We start from the raw sequence: 26,887 nt of genomic DNA, 5'->3' as shown, positions 1-26,887 counted from the left end.
ATCTAATATAAACCTTAATTACTATTGTTATTATGTAAATTATGGTAGTTTTTTTAGTACTCGTATCGTCGCGGCTTTTTTTTGCTTAATTGCTAATTTACACCGCAAACAATTTACGGCAATTCTTTTTTTACGATGTCGGTTTGGGTGTTAAATTGTGTGCAGCACAGTGACGTCGCATAACAATTTCAAAATTTAATTCGTGGCACGTTAAGAGAATAACTTTGATTCGGTTTGATAGTCGGCTACTTAAATTGTTTAAATTTCCTTTAAGGCATACTAAAAAAAAGAAGTTATAAATGTGTTTCTAAATTTGTACGCTTACATCAAAATGTGTTTAATTATGTAAAGACTAAAAATGCTGTAAAATTATTAGATATATTTTCATGGTTAAATCTCGTTAAATATATAATGTAATATATTCAACAAAAAAAAGTTGTGATTTGGAAAGTAGTATTCGTGTCATCTTTTAAGATCAATTAATACTTTTAATGTCTTGCTTTTCAAGATTTCGAATAATAAAAATCAAGGTGATCGTAGTGTCATAAATGAAGGGTGAGTAAAAACTGTCTACTTTTGAATATGTAAATAAATATTTATATTATTCAGAAACAAAGAAAGATTTGCTATTCATATTTTTCTTAAGATTGTTTGTACAGTGACATTTCCTTGGGTATAAAGAAAAAATTTAAATAACAATGTTCAGTTGAGATAATGCGGAAAAAAATTGTACGTGCTTAGATCTACCATAAACTAGTAAACATGTTAATACACGAATGAATTGTTATGTTGAGAGAAAGTTGTTCAACACTTGGTTGAACACCAATAAAAATAAGCAAACTCGAATAAACCGAAATCAAGTTATTAACAAATTGTTCCAACTATTATTAAGGGGAAAAATACATTTAGAACATTCAAACATAAAAAATTATTTTTCATAAAAATATTGTTAAATGTTTTAAGAATTACTTGGATGTGTTCTTTGTTATATCAATTGGATCAGATCATAAATGTATAATCATCCAGATGTATAAAATATGTATTGGTAATTTATGAATATCTATCTGAAGATAAGTTACTAATTAGATGTTTGGGGCTATACCCAAAATGCTAATGAAAGCTTCAATCGACGCTTTCACGATGATCTCTAAGCATCTATATTACGGCTTGAAAATAGTCAAAATTTCTGCCTATATTGAGGATAGTTTCTTTAATGAAGAACATTGTATCACTTCAGTAATACGATTTAGAAACATTTCAAGGAAATAACCCCTTTTTTTAAATATAAATAAACAAATTATAAGCGTTCCAATGAAAGAAGCGGGTTTTCCAAATATCTTTTAGTTTTTAAGATATTTATTTATAAACATCATAGACATTTACTCATTTTTGGGTTAACTATTTTCACGCATCTTCAAAATATTGTAATAAATTGAAATTATAATAAATCATAATGAAATTATCAACATTTGTTATATAAATTATAGACTTTATAATGCAAGCAACCGATTATGAAAATATCTTTTAGTTTTTGGATATTAATTGTTACACCTAACGCGTTTTTCTTTCATTTCCTAACGAGAACAATTATAACATTAAATTTTCAAAAAATCGTAATAAATAGGGATTTCAATAAATCATTATGAAGTTATCAGCACATCTAGTTCAAATTATAAACTTTTCAACGAAAGAAGCGATTTTTCAAAATACATTATAGTTCTTGAGATATTTATTTTTAAACATAATAAGACATTTTCCCATTTTTCGAATATACTCTGCAATCCTGGAAAAAGTTTAAAACTGTTTCTAATTCTTTTGAAATTGATACAACTTCTTGGTTGGTATTGAAAATTCTTTGAGAATGTTATTGAATCGCTGAATATATTTGGAAACCCCGGAACATCTTCGAGAATTCTTAGAAATCTATCGAGTCCCCCGTTCCTGAAACCCTGTTGTCCTTCGAATATTTGTATAAATGGCGTTACTTTGTTGGTGATAATTTTTGTTGTCAGTTTTAATGTTACACACAAGAGATTAATTTCTTTATAATTATTTGGGTCCGTTTCATTCTCCAAATCAAATTCTGCAAGGCATAAAAGACGTGTTCCATGTCTTTTGAGAACTTTTCCCAATGTTTCTTACCATTCCTTCACAGGTTTCTCTAAGTAGTTTCTCTTGCTGATTTGTGCTTTTTTCTAGCATTTGTCTTTACTTCCTTACAAAACTAAAATTGTGTGTTTTGTCCTTCTTCATATTTTGTCTATTATACGTTCACTAAAGTACTTTCTTTGCTGCCTCCATGTCGTTCTCCCCTACCACAAGAAATCTGTTTATTTTACTCTCCAAACTGGTCTGATGGCCTACAGTGATTAACACAGGCGTTTAACATTACAGCTGAAGAATAGAATATGCAAATCTCGAAAAGCAAGACCATAGATGCAAAAGAGTATAACAAAATCATGAATATATAAGACATGCATGTGATGTCTGTGATGACATATGCGGAAAAAACAAGGGCGGAGACGGCAAATACAAAACTAGCGTATCGGAGATTGTTTGTCCAAAATTACTGGATACTTATTTTTATTTGCTTTAGAAAATCTATAAGCTAATTGTGTATTTCAGACTCCTGTATAAAACAATTTGTCAGTAAACCTTCTTGTTCTGGAATGAACACATTTAAGTTTATTACATGTGTTCATGCAAAATTGTAATTACTAAACTTTGTCTATTGTCTGCAGTTTGTAGACACAATAAGTGTGCAGAACATCACTTGGTACTTTCGTTCGTACATCGATCTCCGCTACGACCTCGATCTTCATAAAATAAAATTTCACCATCCTGATACTGAAATAAGTATGTATTGACAGAAAATAATTGTAAAATAAGCTCCTCATAGTTTCTACCAATTTAGTGTCACTTTTCTTCTTGATAAACAAAATATTTCTTAGGTTGAAGAGATTATAACAGAGGTTATTAGGAGAACTAAGGAGAACACTTTAATTTTGATGTACAAGATGATTGGATAAATAATTCGTTTGAAGAATTTATAAATTAACACCCATATAATCAACTTAATATGGTTATCAATGGCAAAGAAAAGTATCATAACCCATATGTCACGTAAAAGCTAAAAATCTTATTCTTATTGTCCTAGAAAATGTGCAAAGTTATACTATAAATTGAATTTGTATTAGATTCAGAATTAGAGATCATGTTTGGTTGAAAACGACATGTTAGAATAAAATTCAAATAATAGAATATAGAGTGCTTATTACACAAATGTTATTGAAAGTCACAGAAGATAACCTAGCCCAACCTGAAAGATAATACAGAGAACATGAGGACCATAATAAATAAGCTTTGTGAGCATAACACCAAAAACAGTTATCCTATTTACAACGTAAAATATAAAAAGAACAAAGTGAAATATAGCGCAAAAACACATGATTTTGTGGATTTTGAATATATTAATATTAATATTATTAATATATCGGATATTTCGTTGTCCATTCAACTATCAACTACCATTACTCCTGCAAAACATATTATTATTTTATTATTATTATTGCTGCCAGACTGACGGGAGTAGCTCCTCTCGTCACCGCGACCTATAAGATCTATTGTAACTTAAGCCCTCCAAAAGTTTAGAGCAAATGCAGGTACTTTATGAACCTTAGTATTGCCCTAAGGTCTTGTTCCTTTATGTCGGTAGGTGTCAGGCGAACTTTACCGAAAAGTTTGTGTCTGAGGCGGCCTCTGTCGACACATTTACACAGTATATGTTTCAGCAGTCTTTGACTTGTCGCTGCAAAGTCAACATGTTTGATCCTTAGCTTGTCCAATATTTAAGAGGTGGTATTTTAGGGGCTACCGCAAAACATGGTACGACGTACCAGGTGCTTACTACCATGTGAAGTATATTACATTACATTTATATAAATTACATATCGGTTAGGAGGACCAAACAACATTGCACCGCGACCATAAGGATCTATTGATAACGTTATCAAATTTCATCGTGCAGTCCAATGCATTAATACCTTGCTCGGCGAAATGTTAGTTTATCTCCCCAAAGGAACTGAAAGTCATTCAGTTCCTTTGGGGAGATAAACTGCGACCCAAAAATCGAGAATCATAAACATGCATAAACATGCAGACATAAAACATGCTCAACCGTCTTCTCATCCTCCGCACATAATCGGCATTCAACATCGTCGGCTAGACCCATCAAGTTGAGGTGTGTCTTTAATCGGCAGTGCTCAGTAAAGACACCCATTAGAACTTTAATGCTGGTACGAGCAAGTACTAAAATATTACCGGGTTTAACAGTGGCGATGTTAATAGACAACTTAGCATGTCGCATTCCAAGAGAACTGGTCCACAGTAAGCGAAATCTCTCTTCAGTCCACAGTGAAATCCTATGTTTGGCCTTACAAACGCTTTTGCGCTGCCCTCTCATGCTAGGTTATCTGCCGCTTCATTGCCAGCAACCCCAGAGTGACCTGGGACCCAAATCAGAGAAACTCTGTTATCACAACTCAGTGCGGTTAAAGGTCTTTTAGAGTCATTAACCAGAGCCGACACCGGTTTCACGGCCTGCAGCGCCTGGAGAGCGGCTTGACTGTCGGAGAAAAATCGTACTGTCATGTTCTTCACCGCTCTCCCAAGAAGGATTTTAGTACCCATGTCAATAGCAAATACTTCTGCCTGGAATACAGTACAGTACGTACCCAGGCTGTAAGCTTGCTTAATCCGAGGTGTCTGTCGGTGTACTCCTGACCCGACCTCTTCCGGCGTTTTTGATCCATCTGTGAAGATGCATATATCTGCCTGAACCAGAGAATTTTCGTTTTCTATCCAGGACTGCCGTTCACGGAGTACAATCTGGTATCAAGCATCATATCAGATCATATCTGAGACAGTGATCCCGCCAAATCTGACGGCATTGATAACATACTAATATCATAAAATATTTTAGGACATATAATTTATGATATATTTTGTTTTCATCGAAGATAAAATATGGCTGTGATTAAGATAGCATATATATTATTGCTAATTGCGACGGTTTGGTCAAGTTACAAATTCTACAAATGATTTCATTGAAGATAAAACACGACTGAGATTAAGGTGGCACACATACATTATTGCTGGTTAGTAGAGTATGAAACTGAGGTCGCTTGCGGTCGAAGTGCTATAATTAACAGCGTAGCAGATAGAATACCACTGACATATAAGGTAGCACACATACATTATTGCTGTTTATTAGAGTTTGAAGCCAAGGTCGCTTGCGGCCGAATCCCTACAATTGAGACTGTTGAAGATAAAACATGATTAAAACATAAATCATTTTTTCTGGACTCGGTTATGAAATTACTTGAATTCTTAATCTCCATTATAAAGCCTCGGTAGTAAGCGTCCTTAGCCACGAAATGTTTCGGTCATCAAAGATAAAGCATGAATGCCCTACAATTATTGTGTATTGTATAGATGTTAAATTATGTAGAAAACAATGACAGCGCATTCACAATTTCAAGATTTAATTCATAGCACGTTACTTGAATAACAATTCGTTTTAATCGTTCCGTTTAGTGGTCAGCTACTTAAATTGTTTAAATGTCCTTTTAAGGCATGCTTATAAAAAGGTTTGTTTCTTTATAGCTTTCTGTCAAGAAAGAATGGACTTGAATATTTAAATATTGATAAATTTTACTTTCATATCGGAAATGATCGGTTGTAATAAAAACCACATCATTTTTAGTACCGATTTTTTATCATTAGTTAGATAATATTTGAGTTGAGGTACGCTAAACAGCGCAACAAAATCAATAACAATTAGAACAGGAAGTTAATTCTCCGTATTTTCATAGCCAAAACCATATTTATAGTTCACCGTGTTATGCGTTGAAAAAATCAGCGGCATAAACTATGCGTTACGGTTCAGTGAATTAACAAAAGCTTCCGTATTGAAAGTTTTATGCAGAACGGCGTTGCAAAGTGTAAGTTTTCATTCCGGCGGCACTTTCCTGCTCTATGGTTATGCGTGCTAAATTATAATTTATTTTGCTCATAAACGTAGTCTCGATTAATTGAGTATTATTAACGTTTACGTATAATTACAATTTTACTACAAATGATAAAATCTTAATTTCAAAATATTCAAATACATGCAGAGTAAAATTTTTTTCTTTAAAATAAATTAAATTTATTAATCAACTCAATACCGGAAACCAAAATAAAAAATCGTCAAGTTAATTATCTTAAATCATAAGTACACTTTCTCAAAAGGATTCATCTTTACTGGGTGTACTAAAACCGCATTGTCAGCACGACTGTAATGTCAAAGGTAAAACAGAAAATATCAAAATAGCATCGACCACGATCTTACTAAGGATGTCGATAATAGCTAGTTTCCTGTTATAAATTCCGTGTATACCGGCAATTTATTGTTAGTACGATGTTGATATTTCCCCGTTTTCATCATCATCGCGTTATATCTACGTTTATGCTGATTTTGTCGGACTATTATCTTGTTCAGTAAGATGACGCCTGCAATTAAGCGGATTAAAAACGCAATAAGGCGGGTTTTGGCTATTACACATAATTGATACTATATCAAGCTTAAGTAGAACTCGCAATTAAAATTGGGTTGGTAGTTTACTAGAATTTAATTAATGTAAATTCTATGATTCATAGAATGATAGTAATTTTCTCGATGACTAATATAGGTATAGTGCATAACAAAGAACTACAAAAGTAATAAATAAATATGAAATCGGCGAGAAATTAATTGATTTTCTCCTAGATAATAAGAAAATAGTTTATAAGTCATTTATTTTTAAAACTCGCGTTGGGTATTAATTATAAGTAATAACCGCTATAAGTACCACTTCCTCTTATTTAAAGATATAAAACAAATCGTGGAGATTGGGATCCCCCCATTTACATAACGATTCTCTTCGAGATCCGATCAACTTTCGAAACAATAACGATGGGATAATAGTCATCAAATTGGCGTTCAAAAGAGGCGTTGTTGTCGTCTGATAGTTTTTAAATTTTACGCAATAGAAAGTATATCCGGACGAAGAAAATTAGAAATTATTTAATATTAACCAAAACATGTCAATCAAATCAAAAAATTTAAAAAAATACATTACACAATTTGACATTAAATTTAAACCAAATCAAATTGATTATCAATACCTAGTTTATTTCATAGAAAGTAAGTAGGAGCAATATCCGGTATTAAAAAAAAATAATAGTGAGGAAATACAAAAATTTCATTTCCTTTTTTTTTAATAACTTCCAATTTAAAATTTGTTACATTTAAAAGAAAGTTTTTATCGTCAAAAAAAAAACAATACGAATTTTCACAATTTATTACACCACAAATTATTAATAAACTTTTTTCATTCCAACTTATTCGGTACGGTCCGTTGAGAAGACACATTACTTGGAGCAAAAATTTTACTTTCACTACTTTGGTACAAAATTAGTTAATGAAGTGCAAATTGTAACAGCGAAAGAATGAGAGAGAAAGAAAGAAAAAGAGACATCCAATGTTCTGTGCCGTGTCCCAATCCCGGAAGAACATAGGGAGAAGAGAAAGTGAAGCCGGGTTCATTCGGAGTTCGTCTCTGTTTATCGTTTCTTTATCTCGCTCGTTCTTTCTCTCGCCGGCCGCAAAGTGGAACCGGTCTCGGCAAGGAGATATTAGCTTCGAATTGCCTTTCAACGCTTTTCCTATGGGCAAGAACTGTTTAAAGTTTTGCTCTCGCGAAGACTTTGGACGTTTCGAAACACCCACTAAATGTCACGCATTGGTCCATCAAAAAAAAATTTTTTTTTGAAGTGATGATTTACGATTACCACCGCTGGCATTTTTTAATAGGAACATCTTTCACGTTCCGTTCACTTGCCTTAGTAAAATAGATTAATAATCATGTAAACTAAAAACTAACGGCAGCAAGAGCATATTTAATTATACTTAATTAGATGTTACGTAGAAATCTTGTTTTAGAAATTTTTATGTGATTTTAGTTGAGTTGGGTTGAAATGTATTTTCGTTTGATACGAAAATTATAAACCATGTTATATAGTCGACGATTAAATAAAACATTAAAGTGGAGGTAATAAAATATTTTTAGAAATGTATGCCTTTTTTTATAAAGTTATATCTACTAAGAATTTAGTAACATTCGCAATGTTTTACATCTTTTTCAATTTCCTATCTATCGTAAATCATAGCACTATTTGAATATGTCAGAGTTTGCTGTATGTTTAATTAATTTTCTTAGAAAAAAACTCCATATCAAATTAAACATCAAGATTTAAATTAAAGATTATACTTTGAGTAACTGATATATATGTATTATTCAAAAAAATAATAATAATAACTGGTTAATCTTCATTCCTTTTATATATAATTACTTTCAAAAAACTCGTTTTTGATACATTTATAGGTAAAAGTTGCTTTATTTTTAGTAGGTCAACTTGCCGCGTCCTTTAAGTTGGAAAAATTTAAGTAAACTGTATCTTCACTTTTAACCCAATACTTCACAACGTTTGGGTAAAATCGCAGTTACATTCCTTACAGTTTTAAAACGGAGAGAATTAGTGACATTGTAGATTTCAGTCAAATGTTCGAAAAATATTTAGGAAGTAAAAGCGCTTTAAAGAAGGAAAAGCACTTAGATTTATATTAACTTATATTAATAAAAGTAGGAGTAAGATCCTGATAAACAACATGAAGAGGATATAATGTTTGTCTTAAATCCACTTGCCTTAAAGATTTTCGAGGCAGATCTTAGCGAACAGTTGCGAACAGTTGATGGCCACAAAAGTTACGATTACGATACGTAAATAAACACAATGGAAGCTTTGTCTTCTCCCAACATGACTAACAACTTCAAGATTTTTAGCACCATTTAAACAGTCAATGATAAGATTCACCAAGGCGGATATAAGGACAATCAGATAAAACTTTCATTACACAAAATTTGAAGAAACAAGAACAACTACAAAAGCAGATGAAAAGAAACAACTGACCATTCGTTTTAAGTTTCACAGAGGGCATAGCCAGAAGACTGGAAAATATTATATTTGCCCTCGATTAGGAAATAGGTCTAATAAGTAGGTCACCTACCCAAGTTTCACAGAAGTAGAGGTAAAAAACAACATTAAAATCTACACTGATGGTTCAAGTAGACGGGAAGGAGCTGCAGCCGGAGTCTTCTCGTACGATCTCCGACTCCACGTATCTGAACCTCTAGGTAAAAGTACCACCGCCATCCAGGCGGAGTTAATTTCGGACGTTTTCGACGTTATTTTCAGATCCAACTTGGTAGGTAAGACTTTTACAATTTACACTGACAGTAGACAAGCTATTTTAGCCTTGAGTAAAATAACAATTACGTCAGGACTTGTTATGGGTTGCCATCTGACATTGGAGAAGGCCGCAGTGCATAACTGTGTTATTTTTACTTGTCCTTCAATGGACAAAAGGACACTCGACTTGTTCAGGTAACAAGCACGCTAATAGGCTTGCTAAAAAGGCTGCCAAGCGAGCGCCATGTTCGCCTTAACCGATAATCGCTCTGTCTTTATCAACTTACATTGAGATAATTGAAGATTTTACCCGCAAAAAGTTTATGAACTGGTGGGATAGGGTTAAGGGCTACCATTAGTTTAAGGAAGTATTACATTATCCCTCAGCAGAGGCAGCCTTGTCTTTCGTAAAGTTTGGTAGAAACGCTCTACGAACTGTAACGGGACTCGTCACGGGTCACTGTAAGGTAAACAAGCATCTTTATAACCTTAAGCTTGCTGTTAGTCCTCTCTGTCGCCTCTGTGAAGATAGCGAGGTGACGGTTCGGCACATCTTGTGTGAATTCCCCACTCTGCAAGACCTTAAAATGAGAGACTTCGGAGAGGAATGGCTGAGCACAGATGGCATTAGGAACACACCTCTGAGCTGTATCCTAGCCTTCGGAAATTCCTTAGGCTGGTTGATGGTACCGGAGAGAGTGCAGGAGGTTGTACAAGGGGCCCCTTGGGGCCTAGGTGCAGTATGCGGAAGCATACCCTCCCCTTTCCTACATACATACGTACAAATAGGTCTAATTTAGCGACATGTAATTCAGTGACATATCTGCGAGTATGTACCACAAACTGTGAACAATCCCACCATGTACTCTAAAATGTATAATTTAACAACAAAAAATATTAGACATTTCTTTATAATATGTCAACATCTAGAAAATTCTACTTCCTAGTTTAGTAAAAATAATTTTTTTCAACTTAACTTCATTTAACATTAAATGAACTCTTAGACTTACATAGAGTAAGGATGATTCATGGCCAAGTGATGGGCTAATCTTGTGTAATGCTAATCTGACAGTATTTATAGCTTTTTGAAAGATTCACATTATCGTGTTAAGAGTATTACTCGTACAAACGAAATATAAGTGAGAAAGTAGCCTAAAAGATAAGTTCATGTCTCATATCAAGGCCTACCATAAATTTCTAATATTTACCTTTATGAGATGCAAGATAAACTGCAGTAAGTAAAATAAAATTGTTGGTAGTTAGCTAAATTCTTCTAAAGCTTTTAAAGGTCATAAATTAGGTAGCATACCAACAAAACTAGTATTTCGATTCGGAGAATTTCTTGTAAAACTGTTTTCTTAATATTCGTATTGAAGTCTTGCAGAGCATTGGGTTGCTTTTAAAAATACGATTATGAAAGAGTGCTAGAAGCTGTGGTTAAAAATCCTAGATGCAGTACCAGAAAGTTAACGTACAAGTAAGTCTCCCTAACGCTTGTGTTTGGGAGATGTTCTGGCACGATTTACTTGTTCCGATCAGCTACAAAATGTGCGAACTTTAGTGTCGTGTGGTGTTTAGGACAGAATATCCAAAAATGGCACTGGCGATATCCCTCTAAATCTAACGCCTATTATTGCGAGTTGCCAAGGTGGTAAAGATTTGGCGGGAATGTCACTTCTGGTTATTTTGTGTCTTTGGTAACTCCCAATAAGATGACGAATTTTAAACAGAGGTCACAAAATGAGGTGTCGCCAACATCAAACGAATCGACGTCAGTGTCATTTCTGGCTATTCTGTGGTTTAGATAAGATTACACTTTTACCGTTAGTTAGCAAAATAGCAAGAAATTTTTGTTATAAGTACAAAGGTGCTATGCTAAAATAAAATATTGTTAGTCACTATATGCATAAAAATGTTAATGACTTACTGAAAGCTAATTTCTTGCTTAAAAATGTATAAATTACGAAACGTGCTTAATTACAGATTTAATCTCATGCAACCCCATTTCCAGTAAAGCTTAAATAAAAACTTTTGTTTTTTTTTTTTGGTGAATCTGGTTTCTATAATCTTTGAGGTACTTTAGGTTTTATAGTCGATGGTTACAGCTTGGTCTTGATTCCCACTATGGATGGTACTGTTCTTTTTTTGCGCCTAGGTCGCTGATGTCATAGGGGTTATGGGGTCAAGATACGTGTAGGAAGAAGGATAATACACTACTTTGTTAGTAAAAAATAAATCAATGTGTGCTACAGGATCCCTACTTAGTCATCTCTTTTACTTAATAAAGAAGAACCACAATAAGCTATATCAGCTAAGCAGTGACTTGAATATCATAATACTTCAATGAGTAAAAAAGGAGTGTTTCACAAAAAAAAAAATATTGCATTTTTAGCATTAAGCTATATGTTAAAAGTCATAAGGTATTAATAGTTGGGGTTTTTTCGGCGTTACAACCCCTGGTGGGTTTTAGCCTTCCAACTCAAATCCTTCTCCATATCATCCATCCATCTTTTCACGGTTTGCTCCTTGCTCTTCGACCCCCGCTCTCTCATCACTCGTTCGTCCTACGTGCCCCATCTATCCGAGTCTCCTACTTTTAATGAACGTGACAACATCGGCACCATCTATCAATTGGTTTAATTCGTAATTCATTCGTACCCTCCAGCAGCCATCCTCATTTTATAAATGCTCCAAATATTTTTCGTAGGACTTTTCGTTCAAATGCCCTAAGAAGTTGTTTGTCTGTGGTAGTTAAGACCCAGTCTTGAAATCCATATGTTACCCTTCTCTAACAAGGCTTTTATATATACAGAGTGTTAATTAATTATCGTACCTGACATCATCATTGCAAGTATGCAACCAATATCACAGTATCGGTATTGCAATATGCGATTTGCGTATGATGCGTATTACACTGTGATGTTGGTTGCATATTTGCAATGATGACGTTGGGTACGATAATTAATTAACACGCAGTACTTAGTTTTATTGTTTTGCTCAACATTCTAGATTTGAGCCGTTTCTCGTAAACGTTTGTTAGCCTTTATGGTACATGATTTTATTTTATTACTCCGAATGTAGATAGAAGAATTGTTGTACTCTTTCAAATGTGTAACTACCGACTTCGAGGTCTGCATAGTTGTGCGTTGCTTTGTTTGGTATTTAGTCTTGTCTTCGTTTAATTCTAGCTCTCTATTCTGCGCTTCACTGATCTTGAGTGAGTCCTCTCACACTTCTACTCATAATTGCTATGTTACCGGCTTAGGCGCATATCAATATAGTACCAATACACCCAGCGGTATCTAATTTTTTGATGGCTTCTTCCAGCACCAAGTTGAACAGTGTACCCATCACTCTGTCGCCCTCCTACGTCAATGCTATATGCTCTGCAGCCGTGGAACCGTTTAAGGTTACTTTTATCTATGTCTATTTTGTATTCGTAAACCGGGCTGATTATCGCATCGATATACTCGACCAGTTTAAAGCAATTACATTACAAATCCGTTTCATTTCAATGATTTTCTTAATTAATAATAACTTTTTCGATATTGTTCGTCAGAAAACCCCAACCAACTTCATCAAATACATTTTAGGTTCCATTGTAGCTCGCTTTCTCGTTATATGGATTTTATTAGTTTGAAAAAAATAGTTACGCGTAGTAAATTCCAAATAATCCACATTTTAAAACATTTCCTGGTGCCTTATTTGCAAAGATTGCGACAAATAAATGTTTGATCTTAACAAAATGGGAGTTGTATTGCATTATGGGTAATGACATAATGCACACGTTAGTCGTAATTTTCTGGAACAACTGTTTTCAAACAAATTAATTCTAAATAAGGAGACTTCAACTAGCCAGGAAGATTTAACGAGCCTGCACGGTGACTTCTTCTTAGGGAGCTATTTAAAAAATGTGTACAAAAATCTAGTTGTTAAGTTTTTTATCCATTAATTCTATTTTTACAGCGACAAGAAAAAATCACAACAGTTAAGAAACCATTAAATTATATAAGATGATGTAGATACGCAGTAAACAAATTTTCTCGATAACAGCGATTCTTCTAAACGAATAAAAATTATGCACAAAGCGGTTGCTATTAATGATAAATGTATACAGGGTGTTTCACTGAAAATTACCAGGCCAAGTATCTCTGGAATGGCTTGAGGTATTTTAGTTTTGGAAAATATTATTTTGCATTTTACAAATAACTGCAGTCAAAAGAAATTTTCCGTTCAACACAAACTTTTTATTAGGTGCATGTGATAGAACATCAAAAACTGTGCAACTTTCCTTGTTAACATTGATTTCAAAACTTAGTAGATTCGATGATAGGAAACCAACAAAATAACATGTGAGGCTATCAAATAAATAATGATTGGTACAACGAAAAAAACTTATAATAACTGTTCAAAATTACTTCCATTTTCATACACGCGCAATTTGAATCGTCTTATCAGTTCAAGATTACATACAGTAAGTATTGTGGCCCGATTAATTAGATTAACACTTGCATAAATTTTTGCGTATAAATTCGCCATACCGGTTATGTTTTCTTTTACACATTCGCTTTAAAAGAATTCCAAAGAAAAAAGTCAAGCGGCGTTAAATCAGGCGATCTCGGAGGCCATCTTACAGGACCATTTGTATAAATCCATCTTCCTGGAAACCAGCGATCCAAATACTGAATCACCATCTGTGCGTTATATAAAGGTGCACCATCTTGTTTGAAACCACGTCATTCTTTTTAAAGCGTCCGGCAAATCGCACCATAGAATGTTATTCAGAAAGTTGTCTCTTTCAGCTAAAACTGAAAATTCAGCCAAGAACTGAAGCCTACAGATATCGTCCGTTGGTCGTAAATGTTGCACAAAATTGCACTTATACGGTAAAAATGTATTGGTTTTTAAAATTCGATAGCCGCAATGATTTATGCGGGTTATCATTTATTATTTGCAAGACCATTGCAGTATTTTCATTACTTCGAACTCGTTTTTATCTCTATCGTCTTGGTTTCTTAAATGATCCAAAATTGGTAAGGTTTGTGCATAAATTTATAAATGTTTTTCGATCTGGAAACGGGTTAAACGGGATATCAAAGTCTGTATAATAATTACGGCGACATTCAATCGTATTTAACTTAAAATAATATAAAAATAATATAATATAAATATCTTCGTAACCACTAAGTTTTTGAAATCAATGTTAATAAGTAATAATTAAAAAAGCCTTATAAATGGAGCCTTAATCCAAAGCTGTAGTAATCCGAACAACTCCTTAATCCAAATACCGAAGTAATTCTCGTTAAATAAAAAAAGATGAATAGCTTGAAATCCAAGATTTTCTCTGTGGTGTTTGCCACCCAGCACTCACCACATAACTTGAATCAAATCATTCAGTGAGTGAGTCCAGTTTGATATGAAATTTAGAATTAATACGACTTTAAACGACATCGATCGCTTTATTAAGAAAATTTAATATGAATAAACCAATGGTTGCAATATAAAAAAAACTTATAAATCTTTATAAAAACATCACCCAGTAATCTTACTAGTAAAAGTTGCTAATCCCGAAATTTTACAGCCGCTTATACACATTTCCACAAGAAAGATCCACAAGTTTAAAAATAGGATTTCTTTTAGTTAAACTTTAAATAACTTTATAAGTGTGGAAGTATCGAAAGAATATGTGTTTAAAAAACATTTTTTAAATCTAATCTTAAATTAACAGAGATTTTAAATGCTTTTGGAGCGCATAAAATAAATTTATACGAATTCTGTTCTGGCACTCTGAAAAGAAAAAGTAATGGATAAACTTTGTATTAGAGCTTTATTCGCCCAGGAATCTCACATTTAAAATATATTAACGCTAATTCATTCCTATATTTTTTAAACGAACAATTTTATGTAATGTCTTAGTATATAACAATAAAGGAAGTAAGAGAATGATGAAATCATAAAGAAAGAAAGTGATTATCTGCAAGGTATATCAAAAAGGTAACTGTCTAAATTATAGTTTCCGCTAATGGAGTGCGTCACATCAGTCACATATTAACCTTTCGACTTTATCGCTTTCTCCAAACGAAAGACACAAAAGAGAGAAGAGATCTTTAATAACGTGTGAGAATTCGATTCGACAATTCGCATTTTCCATAAAACCAAATTGAGTTGACTCATTGAGTTGGTGTCGGTGCATTCATGAGTGGTGCGGTTGCGATCCGTGAAATCCTATAGATAGATTGAAAACTTAGAAGGTAATCGAGGCTCAGGGTTATTAGGCGTTCTAGGCGACCTTGGGCACTTTCAAGGCGACAACGACGACGAATACGACAACGTGGATATAGCGAAATTGATTTGATGATGAGGAAGTTTTTTTTTTTTGAAAATGCGTGTGCCAATTTTTTTTTATTGATTCTTTCGCCACAGTTGACATTTGGGATATTCGATATTTATATACGGTACTATCTCTGTTTCGAAACGATGACTACGACGGATGTTTCAGCCAAAAGAGGCCGAAAGGGAAAGGAGTGGGAGAAAAACTTTCACCGGGCACACGTAGAGTGTGGAATCAATAGGACCATATCGCCGAAAGAACTGGACCACGATACGCACCAAATTGCTAATTAATTTTTTGGGGGCTTTGTTTAGGCACACGAGTTCGTACGCATTTTTAAATTGGATATCACGAATAACCGACTTTCACTTTCTCTATTCAATCTGCTCGTGTTAACGATTCCGAACATTGAGTTAAGAAACTTGCAGGGTTCCTTATTAAGATTATTTTATCTTTTATCTTTAACATCGATATTTTTTATCAAACCTACTTTTTTTTAATCTAGTCACGATACCATTAATGTTAAAACGTTTGACGTCTCCGACCGACGTTAGCTGCTCTTAGTGTTATATCTTTAAACGTTAAACTACCGACTTTACAGCGCTAATTAACCAACGTAGATTTGGTTTCGAGATTTAACTATACAACTTTCACTTACGTCCGTCCGTTTTTTTAAAACAATTAAGGTATTTGGATTAACGACGAAAGAAAATATTCCTTTTACTCGGTTTCTTCTTAAAATATCCAATATTTCTCCTTATTGAGTAAACGTTTATAAATACTTTTTGACGAAAAAGGAATCATGCACTTCATATAGATTTATCAAAATCAAAATCGTTTTTTAAATACAATAATAAAAAGAATTTCTTTCTGGTGTGAAGAAATACATTAAGGTTATAATTATTTAGTTGCTTTCACCAAAACACATTATTCCAGTTTTCGAATCAATTTTTGGTACTCCTAAATTATAGCTCATCTCCAACGAAACGTTATCATTATCTTGCCTTCACTTTCAAAGAGATTTCGAATATTTCGACACCAAAATATATGTCAACGGTAACCTCACCGTACTGGTGAGGTTTTTTTTGTGAAGTAGAAAGTGAATTTAGCCAACATTACGCAACCGAATCCTACCGGTATCATGCGCGACTTTTTTTCCTAAGCTTTCACCGAGTGCTAAGTGTTGATAAACACTTCAGTATTTCTGATGGATATTTTAACCCAACCCATCCATCGCCATAATTTAATGTTTCATGAGAATTCTGCAAATGGAGAAGTGAATGCTGAATAAATTTTTGAGAAAACGAGAATTGATTTACCGAGTTTGGGATGGTTCGGTAATGAGTATAGTAAATAACGCACCCGTTTGGTGTATTTTGGTATTGTCAATTGCAGGAAAATAAACGTAAATGTCAGTGAAGGTCGTTGTGGAAAAACTATTGTGTTCCGTTCTATTTGGTTAGTTTTCCAGGAATAGAAATTATCTTTTCTATTTTACGATGCAAACAATTAAAAAATCCAATAAAAAGTCGCCATATAATAGTTAATGTAACCGATGACAATAACATAAAAATCACGTTTAATAATAATTTACCAATTATAGGCAATAATAATCATAAAATATTAGAAAAGTATATTATAAAAAAAGCTATTCGTTTCCAATAACATGAATCCATATAGAAATATTTGTAATTTATTTACATTAATTAATTTTCATACCTAACCTGTTAAAAATAAACCGAGATAATGACCTAGTAAGAGCGCGATAATTTAAACGCATAATAAATAACTTTGCCAAGGATTAAGAAAGAGTTTCATTAGACAATAACATTACTGGTATAGTGACCTATATTTAGTTTTCGCTTTCAAGTACGTTGCTATGTTTAAAATTCAGAAAAATCCAACTTAAGCACGACAAACCTGGTTTTCTTGCATCAGGCTGCGTGAAACGCTTGTAAGGTAACTATAATAGGTTGTTTTCTCCATATTAACGCATATTTCTAACGTTATTACTCCACCTCTATTATAAGACAACATGTAAACCAACTCAAAGTTTATGTTACAGAGATCATTAAACAACAAGACATTTTTTTAAGAACTTTTATCTACTTAGTATTTATTACTATTTGTGGTGAAAGCTACTCACAAAATTAATCCGTTCAGATTTTATGAGTATAATTGAGGAAATAATGACTTGTTATTATTAATCTATCTTCATCAACTACAATTAATATGTCATATAATTTTGGTTAAAGTCGGATTAAATAAAATAAATAAATATAATCTTGGAATATTACTTTCTCATTATCTTCTTCATAATAATAAAGTTAATTGTAAAGAAGTCATTTAGAAATCTAAAAATAATATTTACATTTTCAGATTTCTTACGTAAGAGACCAATAACAATTATGCTGCTTTGATAGACATTTTAATTCATTTAATTTACATTATATTTAGCCTCCTCGTCATAAAAACCACATTTATGTGTTTAAACCGCCGGTGACAAAAATTAAAATACTTTTATAAAATCAGTCATAATTGAATTCCACAAGTTTCTTATTTTCCGCACAACAAAAATTAAACCAACAGGATAACCAACAGTATATAAGTCAATAGCGAATTGTTCAAATATTTCAGAAAATAGTAAATCTCATTTTGTAAATATTCAACCAATAAATAACTTGCTAATTACTTAGTACGAGTAAATAGATCGTCACTGATTCAGTAAAAACCAAAAAGAAAAACCACTTTGAAAGATTTAGGAAGGATATTGATAGATTATTATCTATTGAAAAGAGTGATGAAGAATATATTAAAGGAGGTCAGTACATTGTTAAGAGATATTAAGAATTATGTTAAGACATATCAAGGACTGTGTTAATGACAGAGCGATATTGGGAGATGGAGATGACGCTTAGAAATATTAAGTACGATTTTGATATGTACTAAGGATTATAACAAACAGTTTAACAGAATCATATAATTCAGTTTAGAAAAAAGTAATAATTATGTCTCTTCTGGGACTCAATAGTAATGGTGAAAACACATATTAATCCTTTTAGCATTTTAATTCTAGGAGTTTTAATAACAGTTCTTTTACTTGTTAGCCCACCGGGAACTGTTCTCTTTTAAATTCAAATCCCCGTGCGCTTTTCGTTTCACTTGAACTTGCCGCTTTAGCGACTTTTTAATTATATAGAGTCCCACGCAAGAAGATTTCCATGATTTCCATTTAGTTTTTCAATTAAATCTTTAAACGTAAATATTAACAACGTCAGTTATATTAACTTTGTATAATAAGATAATTAGGAATTGTTGGTTTTTCATTGTACCTTTAAATTGAATCCTTGAAGAAGAATCAATAGATTCGAAGTATTGGAATGAAGAAGTGGTTTTTCATTACTTTATCCTATATTTTTATTTGGGTTATTTCATAGTGTTAAAATAGAGAGTACTTTGATGTCACAGATGGCGTCGTCCCAACATCGTCCGCATTTTTAAGGACGATGAAGAAGGTGTTGAGGGAATTCAGTATATTATAAAGAATTGTTAGAGATGATGTTGATAGATGCCCAAGGTAAGATTGAGAACGAGCAAAGATGATATTGGAAAATATAGTGACTCCTTTTTCATGAGGGAGATTGTAACATTATTAAACAACTTTGATGCTACAAATGATATTAAGAGAGACAAGGGACGATAGTTGAAATGAATGGTGTTGAAAGATATCAGGAATGATGTTAAAAGATATCAGGAAGTTAATACGGACGTTGGTAAGGCTAGTTAGGACAGTATTGAAATATATTATTGATTAAGTTGAGATATGACAAACAATTTTGATGACATAGATGATATTTGAGAATATCAGCGACGATTTTACCGATATTTAGAGATATCTAGAAGTATGTCAGTGATGATATTGAAGATAATAAGGACGATGTTTAGAAATGTCGGGGACGATAAATAGAGATATCATATACAATATTTATAGATATTGGAAAAGATGTTGAGAAACACCAGTACAGAGTTTAGAACTGTGAAAATAATAAAGGGGTTCCAGAGAGTGATGATAAAAAGATTTTATAATAAGAAAGCTTGATGATAGCATTAGTATAAAATTATAAAGAAAACATCAAATTGATGCAAATTCTCGAGACAGCTTTACACAAATAAAAATACAATAAATTGCAGTGTAATAATCTTTATGAGTTGTGAGGCTTGTATAAATTGATCACGCAAAAAGTGATTTCACAGAAACGTTCTCGAAAATCGACTCTCATAATATTCTTTTTGAAAAATAATGAAATTTTGAAGTGCATCACAAACGGCGTAGATGTGGTATATATTAAATTTAATCACCAACAGTCAAAGAGGTGGGTTACTTTGTGTGCGGAAATACTACATTTAATTTTATTCGTTCTTCCTTCTTAACAAAGTTACAGCACAGTAAATGTAATTAAAGATGGTACAATAAGACGGAATAAGTGGAAGAATAGTTTTTGTTTTTAAAGTTAAAGTCACTATTAATAAATAACGCGGCAATAACTTTGTGATTAATGAAGCTCAAATTAACGACATCCAAATCCTTAATGTTGGTTTTGAGAGCGTTTTGAAGATGGAAATTTATAACGGTATAAGAATTTTTGGTTGGGTTATGTTTGGATTCATATGCCCACTTTTTACAGTCTTTTTTTTATCAGATTATGATATAACACGATTCAACTATAACGTTTTTTTAAACGAATTTTTTGTACTAGCACGATTCCAAACAAATTTTTTAATTCTAATTTTGATTGTCTTACAGAAACTTATGTATAAAGCAACAAAATACAATTGAGTCGGTCGGTTTATGCCCACATATGTGTGGCCAGACTTGATCTTCTACGGGAAATACCGAAATTTTATGATCACTGTTTTCAACTTGATTTATATCTGCTTGTACTTCAACTTGCAGCATTTCATTATTCAGTATTTATTTTTGTTGAGTGTTTAGCTCGGAGGATGCAATAAATAATTTAAAACTTATACAAAAGAAAGTTTTAAAAGTTGATGTTCAAATTAATAATTTCCTTATTATTATTATAAGTATATATTTAATTTCGTAGGCTGTTACGGCCTGTGTTATTAGAAATAACACTAAAACAAGAAACTTCTAAGTTATGCGGTGCACCTTTTAAAATATCATTTAACATTTCGGTTGCCATGTCTTCTTCAGAAGTATGTTCAAAAGCGATTCAATTTAAAGCAAGTGAGGTATGGCTGATAACATGCAAACGATTAAAAGCATGGCGAATTTAGGATTTTTGATGGGAAATTTAGTAGAAGTCGGCAATGTAATACTTAAATATATGTGGGTAGACATCCTTTGTTCCGGAATTAGTTTGTTTGGATATTACCAAGCTGATTTTAACTCGGGTCGTGCGGGTAGAAAACAAACTGTAAACATGTTTGGTGAGATGGAGCTTTTAGAAAGGCTTTCTCGAGCTCGATGGAGAGATGAGCAGTGTAGGAATGGGAGTTGAGGTTGTGCGTTATAAAGTATGTGAGTTGGAATCTAAAATGGTTGTTAGTGTTGATATTGTGTTATAAAGTATGTATGTGTAGGCATTCAAAGATACTTCATCCCTCTTACAGAAAAAGAGTAAATGGATATTTGGCAAGTGGAGAGAATAGGAATGTTACATGGAATTGTAGTGTGGCCTGTATTTGATTTGGGATTGGGGATAACTATTGCAGTTTTCAGACACAAGGCGTTGTTAAATCTAAATGGAAAGATAAAATTAATGATTTGATGTCATGAAATGAATATCCTAAATACAGGAAAATAATTTTGAACTCTATGTATCTCCTAAACGTTTTTATAATTTGGTGTTAAGCGCCTTCAGTTCGGAGTGTTCCTATTCTATCTAGCTTATCCTGTATAAGTTCTCCAAGTTAAAAATAAACATTTTTGGAGAATTGATTTCTTGGAAAATTGTTGTGAAATATCAACCAATTATCAACCAAATAAAACAAAATTTCCGAAGAAATCCGTTTTAAAAATTACTTTTAGTTTTTAACATACAAACTTAAACTCATTCGAAATCTTTATGCACTAAATTAAAAACAATTTCTGATAATAATCACTATTAATTGATTGGAAAGTATCGACTTTTCATCAAAAAGGTCTGTTTTATAAATTGTTTTGTGATACAGATTTAATCTCAATTGCAGATTTTCGTAATATTTAAATTTTCCTGGTTCTATATTAAACATTTATAAATAATCGATTTCTTGGAAACTATTTGCCAAATTTGCATCGTTCACTAAGTAAAACATCCAGTTTTTATTGAACAAGTCCGTTTAGAAGAATCACTTTTAGAGTTTGGGATTTTATAAATCAATTGACGTGTTTGGCATAATTTAAAATTTTTTAGCGTCATATTAAAAGTTTCTTGTTAATCGATTTTTTGGTAAATTTTTATGAAAATATCACTAAATATAAATTAAAGTATCTAGTTTACAATAAAACAGTTTATTTTTAAAAATTACTTTTAGTTTAGGAAATACAAGTTTTTGAATGAATGGAAATATATAATACCTAGAAATGCTGGTATTCGAAATTTTCTTAGGATGAGCAAAGCTACTATGAACGCTAATGTACTAGATAAAAGCACTCTTTTGGGATATTTTCTTCTAATTGAATAATAAAAAAAATTCACGAAGAAATCAAAAACTGAAACTGCCTTAAAATTGCATAAATTTTAAATATTCTGTTCAAGGTCAACCATATGGTAACTAAAACCGATAGAAATATATACCGGGTGTCCCTCAAAAGTGGCTCACCCCCATATTTTTCTTTATTATTCGTGATATAAGAAAACCATTTAGAATGCATAGTCAGGTCGCTAAAACGGATTATTACGACATGAAATCATTCTTTTTGTACTTCCGGTTATACCGGATGTGAGTACTAATTTCGCTATTTTTTTTATTTTTTTCTTTATTTTTTGTTCTTTTACACTAAATGTTCTGTAGCTGATAGTAACTTACAATGTCCATTGTACATTATAATTTGGATTGTTTACTTTATTTTGGTTAAAACCTCTCAGATCACCTGACCTCACACCTTTAGATTCTTTTTATGGGGCAAAATCAAAAATGAGCTGTAAAATACATTAGAAAATAAATCGAGTTAGAAATTGTATTACCTAAATATCTCCGCAGGAATAACGTCGAGTCGTTAGATCGACAATACGCAAGATACAATTATGTCAAAATCGAGGCTAATTTAAAACTAATTTAATACAACTGTTAATTTACACCATTATTAAAAAAAAACCACTAACTAAAGCATAGCAGTGATCACTGCTCGAGGAATAGCAAATCAAGAGGGACATAACGTAGTTTGTACTGTTAACCTAGCTACTATGCGTCAAAAGTTGTAATACATTTTCCGAAGGTACTAAAACGTTAAGAAATAACGAAAATAATTTTTTTTTTCAAAAATTATAAGTTATCGCGAAAATTTTTTCAAGTAAAAGTTATGTGAAATTAGACTGTCCCTGAAACCCAACTGAAGAAAAAAATATTATAGATTTAAAAAAATAGCGAAATTAGTACTCACATCCGGTGTAACCGGAAGTACAAAAAGAATGATTTCATGTCGTAATAATCCGTTTTAGCGACTTAACTATGCATTCCAAATGGTTTTCTTATATCACCAATAATAAAGAAAAATATGGGGGTGAGCCACTTTTGAGGGACACCCGGTATAAAAAGAAAACTAAATGAGTTCGAGAGAATAAAAATGCATGACAGAATTAGTAAATCTCGTACTGAAGTGGTCATTAAACTAAAGAATAATTAAATTCTTTAAGAGCTGACCTAAATACAAATTGAATGTAGTTTAAATTTATTATATATTTACATGAGATGCTGTACATATAAACGTATATTTCTGTGTAATTTACTCTACCGAAAACATATTAATTCATCTCTGTATTTTATCATCTCACTCTCACTATTTCCTCTCCTTTGAATAATAACCGCAATTACGATTACGACGTACAATAGATAGTATCTAAGCAAGAAAGTTGTAATTCGAATATAGAAGTAGTAAGGAGAAATTATTGCCATTATTTTAAGTTATTATAACTATATATTTTCTCATTGTGGTGTAATTAAATTAATTTTTCACGTAAATGTCGGAAAAAAATATATTTTATTGTTTTTATTTAGATTCATGGACTATAAACGGTAGTACGTAACTTTCATAAGCAATAAGTCAAATAGTAAATCACGAACGTATTCAATCACAGTCGTGCTTAGGATAATTACCCGAACAGTTCAATTTACATTTAAATCAACGCGAAACCGATTATTGTCCGAACGACATTGATTTTTAACCGTACCACATCCTTTATCGTACATTCCAATCGATTTGTAAAACGTTATTGCTACTCGGAAACAAAAATTACACCCACAATTATTCTCACAGGGACAATCATTACAATCGTTCTCGTTCTTTTTTTTTTTGCTTTTGTTGTATAAAACCAATTTGTACGACCAACCTGTAATGATGTTATTTTTCTCGAATATCACAAAGAGTACGGAGACGAGATGGCGTATGATGTACGTTTGTTGCGTTCTAATTACGTCTTAGTAGTTACTATACACGAATACGTTTGACATTGAAGCGTGCTGCGGCTTTTGTGGGAACGAAATTGCCGCTCTTAGAAAGCAAAAAAATCTCATAAAGAAAACGTTAGAGAACACATACAGAGAGACGAGGCGAAGTTGAAACCAATGACGCCGAAAAAAAAGTCGCTTTCAGCCGGCCATGCAAATGTGTCAACATGAAACAACCTTGGTTTTTTGTTTGCCCAATATTTTAACATCTGATCGACTCGGTTCTCACAGCTCGCGAATCGTTTGTCATTCCGCTATATATCGAGAAGAGGACTGTCAGAATCTTGAATCGAAGAGAATCAAGTTTTAGGGTTTGCACGCTACAGGTAGATTAACCTTGGCTTGTTAGAACTAATGTAACATTCGTAGATGAAAAAGAAATATTTTCAAAAAGGAAAAGTTTAAATAATAATGAACCATAAAGACGTAGCTAGGAGCATAATGATGTTTGCACAGTAATTTCGTTTTAAGCCCATAAACAAACTGCCTATAAAGTGCATGTTACGATCGTCATATATTTTATAAGATGCTTAAAAAAATTATTTATTTTGCAATGTAATCTTCGACAAATATTCACACTACATAAAGATTACATTTTTTTTATTGAAAGAAGATAATAATCTTTGCTGTAATCATTGATTCTTCTCACGGTTTTTCATAAAATCAAATCATTAAAAACATATTTTTGTGGACATCACTTAATAATGTTGTATCTTGTCGTTTACGGTTGAACGAAAGGTCTTAAATTAAATGTTCTCGTTTATTTTACACGCCATCGCAAAAAGGACGAATACTATAGAAAGCATATTATTACTCCTTCAAATAAGTATGATTATGAGCATTTTTACCTTGTCAAAACCGTCAATGAAACCGCCAATCATTACTTCTCATCCCAAAAGCAGCCCGCCTCATCTAAGTGTGCTTCCGGAAAATACAAAATACAAACAGTATTCAATACAAAACACCAATGAACGTTGAAAAGGCCATTCGAGAGAGTAAGGTTATTGCGAGCACACGAGAGACATTAACATTGGCATGATTAGAGGAGACCTTGCTCGTGATAATAGATATACACGCTGTCGGGATGTAGATTATAATTTACTTGTGCCTATAAGCGTTAGAAAGTCAATGGAAAAACAACAAATAAATAATACTTGATCTTGCATGTGTAAATAAATGAGATTTTTGAGTTTTGATTGCGTGGTGGGTTTTAAACAGTAGTAGCAAAAATTATAGGGGAAATAAAATTGTTTCTAATACGAGGTTGTTCAACTTAAACTTTCAAAACGTATTGATCAAATTATTTAGTTTTAATGAGTTTTTTTGCAGCAAATTGTAGGTAATGAAAATTATGTTACGAATATTGCTGGTTAAGCATTACGAATCAGAAGCGATGTGGTTAATTAGCTTTAATAAATACAATGGAAGATAATTAATAGTTTCTTTAATTAAGGAAATTAAATAATTTACTTACAAAATAAAAATCCGATTTTGATGGATGATTAGTAATAATCTCAAGAGATAAATCTCAACAATAAAAATAAATAATAATTACGATTATAAATAGCTGAGAAAAATGTCAATCAAGAATTATTTTTCCCTATCAATAAATTAGAGATACTTTAAGAAAAGTAAAAGTTCTAATTATATATCATTGTACATGTTTTAACACCTTTTTAGAGTACAAATACATTCGAAATATGTTTTTATCTATTAACATTTGAAATCGTTTATTAAATAAATAGTGGGATGTCACTCAAGAGAGTTGTCATAAAAAATTAAAGCAATAAAAAATGTTGGAGGTCGCAACTAACAAAAGTGGTTTGTCAAGTTTAAACATCATACCGTTCATGTAAACATGCTGCCTCCAAAGTTGTTGATATTGACTCCAACGATTAGGTTCTTCTTGTCCAGGTTGAATATGAGGTTGTAAAGTTCCCTGCATAACACCAACGGGAACTTGATGAGCCCCCACATTGGGGGCTGTAACTGGGGGTGGTGGTAACTGATATTCCATTTTTTGAGGTTCTCGCACCGGTACCACAAAACTCATGTTCATAACATGCTAACTTGAGGCCGGTCGCAAGGCACTAGGTCTACGGGACCGACCTGCGCGCGAGGTCGGTTTCTTTTGAGTCCTCGTGCTCTTCTCTAACTTAATTTCCGGGTTCGAGCGCTCTTCTGAGCGCTCCACGTTGAGCCGGAAGAGCAACTGGACGTGGTCGCTGTAGAGACTACGACGAGTGAATGGGCCACACACCTCTTCTGGGTGGGGGTTCCACCGTTTTGCTGTTGCTGCTGCGAGACACACCGGTGTGTGGAGCGAGAAGCGCGTTTCGCGAATGCCGGAAACGAATATTGTCGTCGCGGAACCCAGAAGAGAACACCGGAGGAGAAAAGAAGACGACAAGAGCCCGGACCAACCATAAGCTCCAAGGTGTTTTTTGGTGGGCGATCAGTTGCGGAATCAACACCGAACAGAGATTTGTGACGGAACCGCTTTTGGTAGACGATCACTTTCTTTTGGGAGAAACCCACTTTTATCGTTGAGAGTGA

The 26,887-nt window shown here is 32.8% G+C and overlaps 1 protein-coding gene across 4 annotated transcripts in view; it reads right to left on the bottom strand.

Annotated features, from left to right (window-relative positions):
• Window positions 1–26,887, bottom strand: part of LOC111423025 (PAR-domain protein 1) — a 172,078-nt gene that overhangs the window by 76,237 nt on the left and 68,954 nt on the right. Inside the window, exon 1 of one of the 4 annotated variants that reach the window (XM_071198063.1) lies at window positions 26,177–26,728. The exons of 1 other annotated variant lie outside the window; for it this stretch is intronic. In XM_071198063.1, the coding sequence (XP_071054164.1) occupies window positions 26,177–26,390 (214 nt within the window). In that variant the 5' untranslated portion in view covers window positions 26,391–26,728. Of the gene's footprint in view, window positions 1–26,176; window positions 26,729–26,887 lie in introns of those variants that run through there. 2 more of the 4 variants (XM_071198067.1, XM_071198068.1) reach the window with 2 other exon arrangements.

The sequence above is a fragment of the Onthophagus taurus genome, chromosome 1 (assembly GCF_036711975.1).
Source record: "Onthophagus taurus isolate NC chromosome 1, IU_Otau_3.0, whole genome shotgun sequence".
Taxonomy (NCBI): domain Eukaryota; kingdom Metazoa; phylum Arthropoda; class Insecta; order Coleoptera; family Scarabaeidae; genus Onthophagus; species Onthophagus taurus.
Note: the sequence above shows the minus strand (reverse complement) of the source record. Positions and strands in the feature narration are given on the sequence as shown.